At 52.8% G+C, this 11,846-nt stretch overlaps 2 protein-coding genes across 5 annotated transcripts in view; one reads left to right on the top strand and one right to left on the bottom strand.

Moving 5' to 3' along the window:
• Ldb1l (LIM domain binding 1 like) lies at positions 1 to 4,912 on the bottom strand. The gene is made up of 2 exons (XM_039101427.2): positions 4,375 to 4,912; positions 1 to 345 (listed from the first exon to the last, which is right to left on the bottom strand). Exons 1-2 carry the CDS (start codon positions 4,910 to 4,912, stop codon positions 266 to 268), a joined length of 618 nt encoding a protein of 205 aa, XP_038957355.1. The 3' UTR covers positions 1 to 265.
• The window catches only part of Ldb1 (LIM domain binding 1), a 25,771-nt gene continuing 18,768 nt past the window's right edge, over positions 4,844 to 11,846 (top strand). For 3 of the 4 annotated variants that reach the window (XM_017589289.3, XM_006231494.3, XM_006231493.3), the window contains exon 1: positions 4,844 to 4,976. In XM_017589289.3, coding sequence (XP_017444778.1) covers positions 4,952 to 4,976 — 25 coding nt within the window. In that variant the 5' untranslated portion in view covers positions 4,844 to 4,951. Of the gene's footprint in view, positions 4,977 to 10,091; positions 10,655 to 11,846 lie in introns of those variants that run through there. The other variant, NM_001107601.1, reaches the window with a different exon arrangement.

Genomic DNA, 11,846 nt, shown 5'->3' with positions numbered 1-11,846 from the left:
TTTTGTTGTTTTGTTTTTATTTTTTATTTACTTTTTAAAAAGATCTATTTATTTATGTGAATACACTGTAGCAGTCTTTGTGAATACATTGTAGCAGTCTTCAGATACACCAGAAGAGGGCATCGGATCCCATAACAGATGGTTGTGAACCACGTGGTTGCTGGGAATTGAACTCAGGACCTCTGGAAAAGCAGCCAGTGTTCTTAAGCACTGAACTATCTCTCCAGTCCCCAGGAGAAATGGTTTTAAAGGAAGGTTAAAGTGATTAACCTTGGGGTTGGAGATTTAGCTCAGTGGTAGAGCGCTTGCCTAGCAAGTGCAAGGCCCTGGGTTCGGTCCTCATCTCTGGAAAAAAAAAAAAAAGAAAAAAGAAAAAAAAGTGATTAACCTCCTGGGCTAAGGGTTGTGGGTCGGTGGTAGAACATTCACTTTACTATGTGGCCCCCGATAGGCGGGCACTTACTATTGGGATTACAGGTGTAAACTGGGCTAGGACAACACCTGTCTTGCCTATATGTGGCCTAGGTTCGATGTAGAATAGTCAATGGATAACTTTTGGGGGGGTCCTCTTTCTTCTGCTGTCGTAGACTCAAGGTATTGATGTGAGTCCTGTGTGGCAAGGACTTTTACCCACTGAGCCATTTTACCAGTCACACAAAATTATTTCTAAGAAAATATATGGAGGAGAGACCCTTGATCCTGTGAAGGCTTGATGCCCCAGTGTAGGGGAATGTCAGGGCGGAAAGGTGGGGAAGCGGTGGGTGGGGGAGGTGGGGGATCACCCTCATAGAAGCAGGGGGAGGGAGGATGGGATAGGGGACTTCCAAAGAGAAAACTGGGAAAGGGGATAACATTTGAAATGCAAATAAAGAGGGCTGGAGAGATTGGTCAGTGGTTAAGAGCTCTTCCAGAGGTCCTGAGTTCAATTCCCAGCAACCATATGGTGGCTCACAATCATCTGTAAAGAGATCTGATGCCCTCTTCTGGTGTATCTGAAGACAGCTACAGTGTACTTATATATAATAAATGAATAAACCTTAAAAAAAAAAAAGAAATGCAAATAAAGAAAATATCCAATAAAAAAGAAAATATATGAAAAAATAAGTTTCATTATGACATTTTCGGGGTTGGTAATGAAGTTCAACAGTTCTAGCATGCATAAGGCCCTGGGTTCAATCCCCAGTACTGACAAAAAATTAAATCATGATGATGTCATTTTCATATATGCTTTAAGCTTTATTCTTTTTTTTTTTAAGTTATTTTCTGTGTGTGGGCGTTTTACTCACATATATGCACTTATACTGTGCATCATTCAGTGCTCTACAGAGAGGTCTTCCTTCTTTCTCAATGGGAGATTCTTCTGGGTCAGAGATGTAGAAGGTGAAATGTAAGGACGGAGACAAAAATCAAACTGCAGCAGTGAACAAGTACCAGGCTGTGTGCTGGGCGTTGTACACCTTTATAAGTGGTCTCCTTTATAAGGACGTTGTACATTCCGGTGTGAATGATGCCTGTGCATGTGTGTGTGCACAGAAGAGGGCATCAGATCTCCTTACGTTATCACTGTGAGCCGCCATGTGGGTGCTGGCAATTGGACCCTAGTCTTTTTATAAGAACATCCTGCATGAGCCAGGGTGCACACATCTTTGATCCCAGCACTGGAGAAGCAGGTGGATCTTTAAGGCCGGCTACACAGTCATCTCTCCAGCCATGTACTTCCTTTTTTTATTTACCCTCCTTCCACTCTTCTCCCCTCTGTCTCTTTTTGCAAGAGACCATACGCATAAAATAACTCCCTCCCCTCCGACATGAGTTGTATTCAGCTCTCTGAACCCCAGCGTGTCAAAGCTGAGGGCAGGCGGAGTTGCACATGGTTTGGTTTGGCGGTGTGCTCTCTACCACTGAGCTGTGTGGCCCAACCCTGAGCCTCAGTGTGCTTGCTTGTGCAATGCAGGCGATAAACAGCACCTTCCAAAGGTCCTCATGAAATCCTTGGGAGGCGGAAGCGGTAGGATCAGTAGTTCCAGGCAAGAGAGAAGCTAAGTGGGTAAAGGGTTTGTTCTGCAAGCATGAGCACCTACCTAAAAATACAGATGTGGTAGTAAGTGCCTGTAATCCTAGCACTGGGGCGTTGGGGATGAGCACATCCTTGGGGCTCCACAGCCGTCAGGGTTAGCCAGTCTAGCCTAACCTGGGAGCCCCACAGCTCAGTGAGAGACTGGACGGTGTTAAGATTAAGATGGCTCCCGAGAAAGTACGCCGGAGGTTGACCTCTGGCCTCTGCACATACACATGAAACTATGCACACACACATGCACAGGCATCATTCACACCGGAATGTACAACGTCCTTATAAAGGAGACCACTTATAAAGGTGTACAACGCCCAGCACACAGCCTGGTACTTGTTCACTGCTGCAGTTAGATTTTTGTCTCCGTCCTTACATTTCACCTTCTATATCTCTGACCCAGAAGAATCTCCCATTGAGAAGGAAGGAAGACCTCTCTGTAGGCTCAGGATCTGCACGGAATCTGGTCTAGCTAGTTGTCTGGAATGAGTGGCCTTGGGGGTAAGTGGTCACAGGACCGGGAGAAGGCACACTCTCGGAGTCAAAGCTGAAAGACATTCCCCTTCCTCCATTCCGCGCTCTCCTGTCATCTTTGAAATAAACTCAAAAAAAAAAAAAAAAAGCATACTGTACTAATAACGTCTATCCAGTACTGCTACATGGGGAGAGAGGCTATGCTGGGATCTGGGTATACATCGTCTGGTTTATATCTCATCAAGCTGCAGGTACCAATTACAGAGGGTAAAGCCGGGAGTTCAGGGTGGGGCTGTAGGCTGCCATTCAGCTCATGAGGGGGTTGTGCTGGAATTCAAATCTAAGCATCCAGAACCCTGGGCTATTTTGTTGCCTTAGGTCCTCTCTGCTCCCTCTAGTGCTGACCTCTGAAAGAACGTGGAAAGGAGATGCACTCTGGCAGAGAGGATGCTGCCAAGGAAATGCTGGTGTGTGGATGTTTTTTTGTCAAGTCCTTCTATGCCCTTGGTGGGGGTGGGGACGGGGACGACTTCAAGCGGAGTAATCCCGAGGAGCAACTCCTATTCTCAACGCTGGGGGAGGGGTATTCTCATTCCCAGGCACGCCCTCCTTTCAATCCTCAGGCTCTCCTTCCATAGTTTCTTGCTCCTTAGCAAAAACCTAAGGTTGGGGTACTTGGTCTCATAGCACCTTAGCCTCCACATTTGTAACCGTCTCCTGGACAGTCAAGCCACCTGTGCAAACTCTTAAGTCGGGGTAGGGAAATCAAACACCTTGGTCAACCAATCCCCATTTTAGCAACAAAGGGAAGCCAATCTACTCAGTCTAGCTCAGAAACCTTAGAGAGAAGATACCAGCCCAGGTTCCCAGAATCTACCCACGGAATACACTATGAAGCCTTAGAAAGAAGCTAAGGCTTGGGGACCCCCCACCCCCCGGAACTCCTTCAAGCAGTTCCCCTCCTCCCCGCTAATAGGTATTTCCTGTTTATGAGGCAGCTAGGGCTGGGCTTTGGGGAAGGGATGGAAGAGTTCTTCCCCTCTAAGGGTTGGGTTGAGGAGTCCTTGAGGACTGCCTGAAGGTTGGGAGGGTTCTCCCTTTGGAAGAGTGTTTCTTACACAGACTGTCCAGGATGCCCCACCCCCAGCCCGCGCCGTGGCCTCTGTCCCTATGGGTAGGGGGCACTAAAGGAGTAGGCTTCCTGTTCTCCACTTCCAAAACCCTCAACAGAGAGCTGCTTCCAGGGGGCGGAGGATGGGGGTGGGTGGGTAGAAGGTTCCAGGGCTGGAAGGAGAAAGTGGGGGAAGGGAAGTGTCTTAATTGGTGCGTCAGAGCTGCAAGAGGAAAGGATGGCCTTCCTAGCCCCCCCCCAACCCCCAGCCTAATGGTCATACCATAGCCCTGTGTCCCCTTGCAAAATGCAGACCTCAGGCCCTTAGGCAGGGGAGGGCGGGGTCCCTACTTAATTAACCCTTTTAGCTCTAGTCCCAACTGGTTTAGCAGGCATGGTCTGGTTAATTTAGAAAGGGATGAGTCTAGGGGTTGCTCTGAGAATTAGGATAGTGCTCCTTTTCCCACCCAGCTTTGGGTGAAGCGTGTCACACAGGGCCTGTAGAATACGGCTAGGGTCTCAGCGAAGAGCACAGGCAGGGGTCAGAGCCCCATCCCTCCCGGGGGTGGAGAGAGGGTACACCTCACTGCCCACCCAGGCTCCGCCTCCCCCAATCCCCGCTCCCGCTCCCGCTCAGCCACGCTCCCAACCCCGCGCACCCGGAGGACGGACGCCGAGCGTGAGGCTTCGCCTCCTCCCGCTCCCAAGCGCCCGCCCTCACCGGGGTCTCTGCCTCCGTCTCGTTTTTTAAGAGCTGCGTCACATGCATGCGGTTCCCGGGAGCGCTCCCTGCCCCTCGCCGCGCAGCGCACGCACGTCGTCGCTCGAGGCGCGCTCGCCCGGGTCACTTTGACACGGCTCTCCCCTCCCACTACCAGGACAATTAGCATATTAATAAAGCCCGGCCCAGCTCGACTCTGGCCGGAGAGCCGGCGCCTGCGAGAGGGAGAGGACGCGCGAACGGGAGCGAGCGCGAGGGCGGCGGCGGGGAGGGCGGCGGGAGCGCACAGACACGCACACGCACACGCGCACACACGGACACACACTCCGGGGACGCACACCCGCGCGTACACACGCAGAGGCAGCTCGCCTTCCTGCCTGGCTTCCTTCCTGTTTGCTCCGCGCCTGACAGGCCCCTCGCTGCAGGCAGGGGCGGCCCGCACCGGGCAAAGGCCGGGCCGGGCCGGCGGCGCGGGCAACGGGGGCCGCGGGCGGCGGCAGCGGCTCATGCCCAGCCTGTCCCTGCGAGGGGCGGGCATCGTGACTCGGCTGGGCCCCCAGCAGCGGGCGATGTGAAGATGTCAGTGGGCTGTGCCTGTCCTGGTGAGTGGGTCTCAAGGCCGCTTGGCCCCTCTCTCCCTCTGGGCCCCTTTACCCCTGGTTTGGCGATAATTTGTATGTGGGGGGCGTCGAAGGCATGGTGGGGGTCGGGGACAGTATGGAGTTAGTGGGGCCTCAGTCGGGGGCGGGTTTTCTGCTCTGTATAAATGCGCAGCTGCCCAGCGGCACGGGAAGGGGGTGCTAAGGATGGCTTGTATTTTTTTTTTTTGAGGGGGGGAGGCTAACTGGGGAGGGATGGGGGGACTGAAATTCCCAGAATTCCAGGGTGTTAGCCAATCAGAAGTGACTTTGGACTTTTGACCCCCCCTCGGGTCATCGTAGAGTTCTGATTGGTTGATTTGGGTCCCCCCCCTTTCCTGCTGCTTATTGCCTCTTACATATTTTGTGACATCCACCCCCCCCCTCGGGCTGTTTCTTAGGATGCTGTTTGGGGGAGGAGTTGATTGGAGCCCATCTTACCCCCCTTTAACTTTTCCTGTCTGTTGCCAGGGAAGGTTGGCCCTCTGAGGGACAGAAAGCACTCCTAGGGGGTGTCAGATAATTGGGCCCTTGGGTCTGCTAGCTCTGTCTTCGTGGGAGGGGGAATGTAGCAGTTCCAGGTGGGGCATGAAGTTGAGTGGTTTGCAATTTTGAGTTGGGGGAGCAATGCTTGACCCCCCCCCCCCAAAGTGAACACTTGAGGACCCAAATTCAAATCCCAACGTTCCCTAACAGGTATCAGATCTTGCCAGGGAACACCTGTGTCTGAGAGTGTTTGAGATTTTTCTCGCAGGGTCGGGGTGTGGGCTCTACAAGTGCTTAGAGGAAAAAGTTGAACCCTGTGATGGGAGAGGTAGTCTAAAGAGAATACTAGAATATAGTCTGCCCCCTCCTTATAACTCTTGTGTCTTCAAACTGGCCTACCTTCCAGGATGGAGGCAGCTATCTCTAGTAAAGTAATACAGTGGTCTGTATGTCCTGTATTCTGCGAAGCCTGTACTTCAGAACTAGGGCCCTCCAGCCCCCCAATACTCACACAAACACCATCCCCCAAGGGAAGCTGCCAGTGCAGAATCTTCCTTGGAAATCATGTGACCCTGGCCAAATTAGACTAGGTTGGGCCGACACTTAAAGTGACTGCTGAAGCTACATTTTTGGGGCATAGGGCCTAGGAGAAGGGATAGAAACCTTGTGGAGCATCTGGGTGTGGGGACCCCCGGCTCCTGCTACAGAGGGTGGGAAGGAGGAGGAGGAGAGGAATCTCCCTAGCCTCATATCCTTCCCACCAGTTTGATGTGTATGTTTGTGTGTGTGTGTGTGTGTGTGTGTGTGTGTGTGTGTGTGTGTTTTCTCTTCTGCAATTGGCCAATGTTAGACAAGATAGTTCATGCTCTTGGCCCACCAGTGGGTCTTCTCCCTACAGTATCATGTAAGAGAACCCAAAGTAAGGCAAAGCTTTAAACAAGCTAGTGGGCTGAAACTTAACCCCCAAGACAGGGCTTCTCTATGTAACAGTTCTGTCTGTCCTGGAACTCACTCTATAGATGAGGAACTGCCGAGCTCAAACTCAGAGATCCACCTGCCTCAGCCTCCTGAGTGCTGGGACTAAAGGCCATGTGTCACCACCGCCGCCTGACTGAAACTTAATTTTTTTATTCTTGGGGGTTTTATATGGAGAAGTTGTCAGGCTGGGGTAAGATGGGAGATTGGTCCTGGAATTAGGGCAAAGTACCTGCATGCATCAGTGGGAGACTGGTTCCTCATGGAGACAGGAAGAGGACCCATGCCCAGGGGTGTGTATGTGCAACTTCAGTCACTGTTCCAAAACTCACATTGTTTTTGTAGTATGGTAGCTTGCCAGAGAGGGGGGGGGGAGCGTGAGCTCGCACACGCATGCACAGGATAGCTGAGAGCATCTTTTTCTTGATGATGAAGTCTGATAGACTGATGTGTCTTGGTGAATGGATAGACATTAGACTTCAAGAGGAGACCACGTGGGAAAGGGCTTAAAGTGAGTGAGGCCTGTCTGTGGAGAATGGTAGGAGTTGGGGTAAGGAGGGGAAGCGACAGCCTTGCATATATGGGTAAGAGCACATGCTTCATTCAACCAAGGGCATTCTAGCAGCATATAGCAGTTTAGGTCTGAGGACCAGCACCACTCTGAGCAGTCCTGGGGCCTAGGCACTCTGGCAGTCTGCCTGCCTGAGTCTCTCCTTTGTGCTCTGCTGTCTCTGGGCTCCTCCTCCTCCCCCAGCCTGACAGACAGCACATGCCCCACACATGTGACTGAGGGAAGCCAGAGCACACACAGCCACATGAATACACACGCAGAAACACCACAGGATACACATGTACACACCCCTCCAGCCCCCTTGGTGCTCCTCCGGTGAAGAACAACATCTCGAGGCTAAATGACTTGAAACAGGAACAAGCCTTGCGAAGGAGCATCTCCCTGGGCAGGATGCTGAGGGGCTAAGGCCTGTCTAGGGCAGCATGTAGCTCAGAAGGGTTAAGGCAGGGAGAAGTAGGGGGAGGGGAGGAGGCAGCAGTGGTGGCGGCTGGGAGCCAGGAGAGGAGGATGGCAGAGCGCCAGGCCAACGGGAGGCCGGGCACAGACAAAGGAAGGGGGGCAGGCACACTGGAGGCCTGGGTCAGGGGCCCGGGCAGGGGGCAGTGCTGGTACCTCATACTGTGGGCTGCTTTTCTTTGAGCCCCCACCTCTAGGAGTACTCCTAGGCCTCTCTCCCCTTTGTCATTCTTTGTTGCCCCCCCCCCCAATCAATTTTTAGGGCCTTCTGACATAGACTTAGTACCGTTGACTGGACCTTTTCTGCCCTGTGCACTGGGGGAACTGGGTCAGAGCAGGAGCAGACTTGCTACAGAAAAGGAACTGAGAGCCTTTTGAATGATAGGTCAGAGTCTTGATACATCTTGGTGCTTAAGAGCTCCTCTCACAGGGAGAGGGGAGGCCCCTTGTGGCTCCTGTCTGACTAGACAGGCAAGGTGGGGGGTTCTGAGCTCTGGGCCTCCCCCATCCCTATGTGGACAGTCATTTGAATCCTGGAGGGGGCAGGGAATGGGACTAGGAATGGCTGCATGGCTCCAGGAAAGGGTTTATAACCAGTCCAGGTTTCCAACTTCAAGCCTTCCTGGCTCACTTGTTCTGTTGATGTTTGTGCATTTGATCTCCTGTGCACATGTCCCCGTGTATCTGTGTGTGTGTGTGTGCGCGTGCGCTCAGGTGATGGCTGCCGACACACTTTGGGAAGTTTATTTGTGTTTTTGCTGAGGCCGTTTTTGAGTTCCTTGATTCTTCCTCTGCCTCTACCTCTTGCGTGTTGGCAATGCCCAGGTCCGCATGCTCCATGTGTGTATGTGTTTATTTTAAGACACGGACTCATTCTGTAGCCCTGTCTGGCCTGGGACTTGTTATTTAGACCAGGCTGGCCTTGAACTCACAGTGCTGTGATTAAAGGCTTGTGCCACCACATCCAAAAACACGTATTCATTTTGTAAAATGGTCTCTTCATATGGCTGAAGCTGGCCATGGGACTCCGTGTAGTCCAGGCTGTTCTGAAACTCATCGAAATCTTTCTACTCAGCTCCCCAAGTACTGGGATTCCGGGTGTGTTCTACTCTGTCCAGATCAGTTTAGAAGGTACGAATGAATGACAGGCATTTTTTTTCTTTTTGTTGTTGTTGTTGTTGGAGGAAGAGGAGGAGTGTTTCTTATTTCAGAATTGGGAATCTAAATTTTCAAGCTAAAAGGAATGTCTTGTATCCTGGTGGTAGGCTGTATATTGCAGGTTCTGGCTAAAATGGCATAGACCTCAGTGTTTGTGAAAGCTAGAGTATAGCATATGAGCAGGCTGTGATTGAGAACAGGTTCCAGGGAAGATAGGCTCTGGAGAATCTCTGTGTAATAATTGATTAGGATATCCATGTGACAGCATGTTCCAGACTCAGCAAGTAATAAAACAGTCTCAGTGTGTAAGGTCGGGATACACGCATGGTCCTAGCACCTGTAAACATGGAGGCTGGGCTCTTAGCTAACTCCGAATTTGTCTACGTGCGCATCCCTGGGCTATGGGTGTATGTAGGGTTTAAGGAGTGTGCATCAGATGCTGACCTATGTGACAGTGAGAAGTGTAATTTATGTGTAGAGCATGTTTGCAGAGCCAGGTGCAATAGTATCATTTTCTTACTTCTGTGTGTATGCCACGAAAAACCCCGTCCATCCTTGTATTGATTGTTCCTGAATAGAGTTGGGGAAGGAGGGTAGTAGGGTAGGGGGGCCTTCTTCAAGTTGCGTCTGTGTATGTGTTTCTTTTTTCTGTCTAAAGTAGTAGGGCCTGGACTTCCAGGGAAGTTTCAGAAGTATCTCTTCCACTAGGAAGAGAGATGAAGCAAGTCCTATCGCACTAACCAAACAGCTTTATTAAGACCTGAGAAGGATTCTATAGTCCCTTTTGAGGGCCCTTCTGTAGACCCTTGGATAGGCAAGTTTGCCCTCCTTACTCTGACAACATCACTTTCCCTGGCATCCACGTGGCTTCAGGGGTGGTGTCCGGGAAGGGTGTTCCCTATAAAGAGAATCTAATCCAGGGCTTGGGGCTTGGTTGTGTTTGGGGCAGGGAAGCCTGGAGTGTCCAATCTTTTTTCTAATATTTACAAGCTGAACTCAAAAATGTGGTTCCGTCAAAAGTAAACCTCCAAGCTTCCCATCTAGCTACTCTTGGATTTCTCCAGAGGACCCCAGAGTAGCAGCAGCTCGGCCCGGATTTTAACCTAAGGGATCTGTGGGAGGTTTGGCTGACTGGGTTAAGATACTAGGAGTCTGCAGAGGCTAGCACCTCCCTTCACCCCTTCATGTGGCTCTGGAGGGTACGTTTCGCTGCTGGTCTCCCCTGGCCTCCCCTCGGTCCAGGTCTCCCCTAGCCCGATCTCTTCGGTCCCCAGTCCCCCGTCTCAATCTCTTTTGTTTTTCTCAGCAGTCCCTCCTCGCTCCCTCCCTCCGCTCTTCCTCCTCGCTCGCGGGGAGGGGGCGGGGCCGGCGGGGCAGCTCCACCCTCCGCCCGCCCTGGGGCCTCCTTCGGAGAGAGGCTCAGAGAGCGAGCAGGGAGGAGAGGGAGGGAGGAGGGAGAGAAAGGGAGAAAGGAAGGAGCAGGCGGGCGCTGCGTGTGTCTGAGTGTGCCAGTGTGAGTGAGTGTGAGTGCCGGGCCCTGCCTCTCCCGCCTCCCCTGCAGAGGGGCCCGGTGGCCTAGGGAGGGCGGGCGGGCTGCTTGGAGGCAGAGGCAGCGAGAGGCGGCGGCGGGCAGAGCCGAGGAGGAGGAGGAGAGAGGAAAGAGCCGAGCAGCCATTGTTGAGGGAAACCTTGCAAACAAAGAAGGCTCCGGACTCCCCGCGGCCCCCCGCCCCCCAGGCCGGCCCCCTGGCCCCCAGCCCCCGGCCCAGTGGCCATTGTAACTTTCCCCCCGGGCTGTGGACCCCGCGGGGCGGGCGGAGGCTGTGCATGCGAGTCTTTGTGCGGCCTGCGGAGTGGAGCTCCCAGCCAGACCGGCCTGTCCCACTCGGGACATGAGCTGCTGAAGTTGGCTCCACCTTAGTCCTCACCCTTGCCAGGGTCCCTGAGGACTTCCAGGCGCTCCCCGCACCTCCCCTGACCCCCTCAGTTCTCCCAGGTAAGTCTGGACACCTTAAAAGCTTGTTGGGGTGGGCAAAAGGCCCTCTCTGTCTAGCCCAGGCCTGGTATGTTGGCAAAGGGAGAAGTGCCTCAGCTCTTAGCATGGGGGCTACAAACCTGCTGACCTCTGGTTAGCCCCGAAAGGGAGTAGGCCTGCCTTCGGGTCAGTCTGGTTACCATGGAAATGCCCAACCGGAGGTACCTTCTCAGACCAGGATGCTGCTTCCAACCTGAGCAAACTTTGCTAGTTCTGAGCTCTTTTCAACCCCTTCCTAAAGGCTTCCAGATTGTTGAGGGGCAGGTGTTGACCTAGGGCTGGAAAACACATCTCCTTCACTCCTACCCCCACCTTGGTCCCTGTATTCCTCCCTTGTGGACAGGCAGCAACAGGGACAGATGGTCAGGGTGATGTCCCTCCCCCCTTCTCACTCCCAGCCCCTTGGACTGGAGCTACCTAGAGTTGCTATGGCTCTTGGAGAGATGCGGAGTTTGCGCCCATTCACTTGAGGTGTAAATAGAGTCTCCAGAGTTTGGGCTCTAGCTCCCCAGAACTTTTAACCTAAACCCCAACAGTGCCTGTGAGGAATTCTGCTCTTCTTCTCAAGTTCTTGAGCTGATGTTTTACTTTAGGAGACCCAGAAATGCAGGGCAGAGGTAGTTAAGACAAGAAGAGATGAGGGCCACTTCTGAGGAAGCAGACTCTTGGGTTCGAAACATAGGCTCGGCCCTCTGTGGGCTACATAAGTTCCGACTTTCTGTTGAATGGAGAGTCTTGGAGGCTGAGTAGAGACAGAATGGCTTTCCTGAAACACAGGTTTAGTCCAGGACTAGCCTGTAAAAACAGTGTGGGAGTGCTTAAGAGCATGGGGACGCGGCCCTGTGGGAGATCCTGTGTAAGAGGAGGACTTTTTGTGGGCGCCCTGATACTGCCTGGGGCTGCTGGGTTCCAGCCCTTGGTAGGCGTGTTGGGGCGAGCTGGGCGAGCTGAAGGTGGAAGCCTGCTGGGCAGGATGAGGCACACGCGTGTGCAGGTACATACAAGCTCTGGCTCTTGGCACCTTTCGAGACTGTAGTCTGGGCCCCTCTGGGACCCCCCCCCTGCCCATGTTGTAATATGGGGCCCCTGGAGAGAAAATTAAATGACACATGTTGGCACAGGGTCTTCCTTTGTCTCTTCCCCCCCAGGAGGA

The sequence above is a fragment of the Rattus norvegicus genome, chromosome 1 (genome assembly GCF_036323735.1).
Source record: "Rattus norvegicus strain BN/NHsdMcwi chromosome 1, GRCr8, whole genome shotgun sequence".
Classification (NCBI taxonomy): Eukaryota; Metazoa; Chordata; class Mammalia; order Rodentia; family Muridae; genus Rattus; species Rattus norvegicus.
Note: the sequence above shows the minus strand (reverse complement) of the source record. Positions and strands in the feature narration are given on the sequence as shown.

Coding starts and splice junctions, on each gene's coding strand:
- Ldb1l (XM_039101427.2), bottom strand. CDS start 4,912: ATGCCCGCCCCTCGCAGGGACAGGCTGGGCATGAGCCGCTGCCGCCGC. Junction 346..4,374: donor AGACGGAGGCAGAGACCCCG/GTGAGGGCGGGC, acceptor TTTTTTTTCCAG/AGATGAGGACCGAACCCAGG.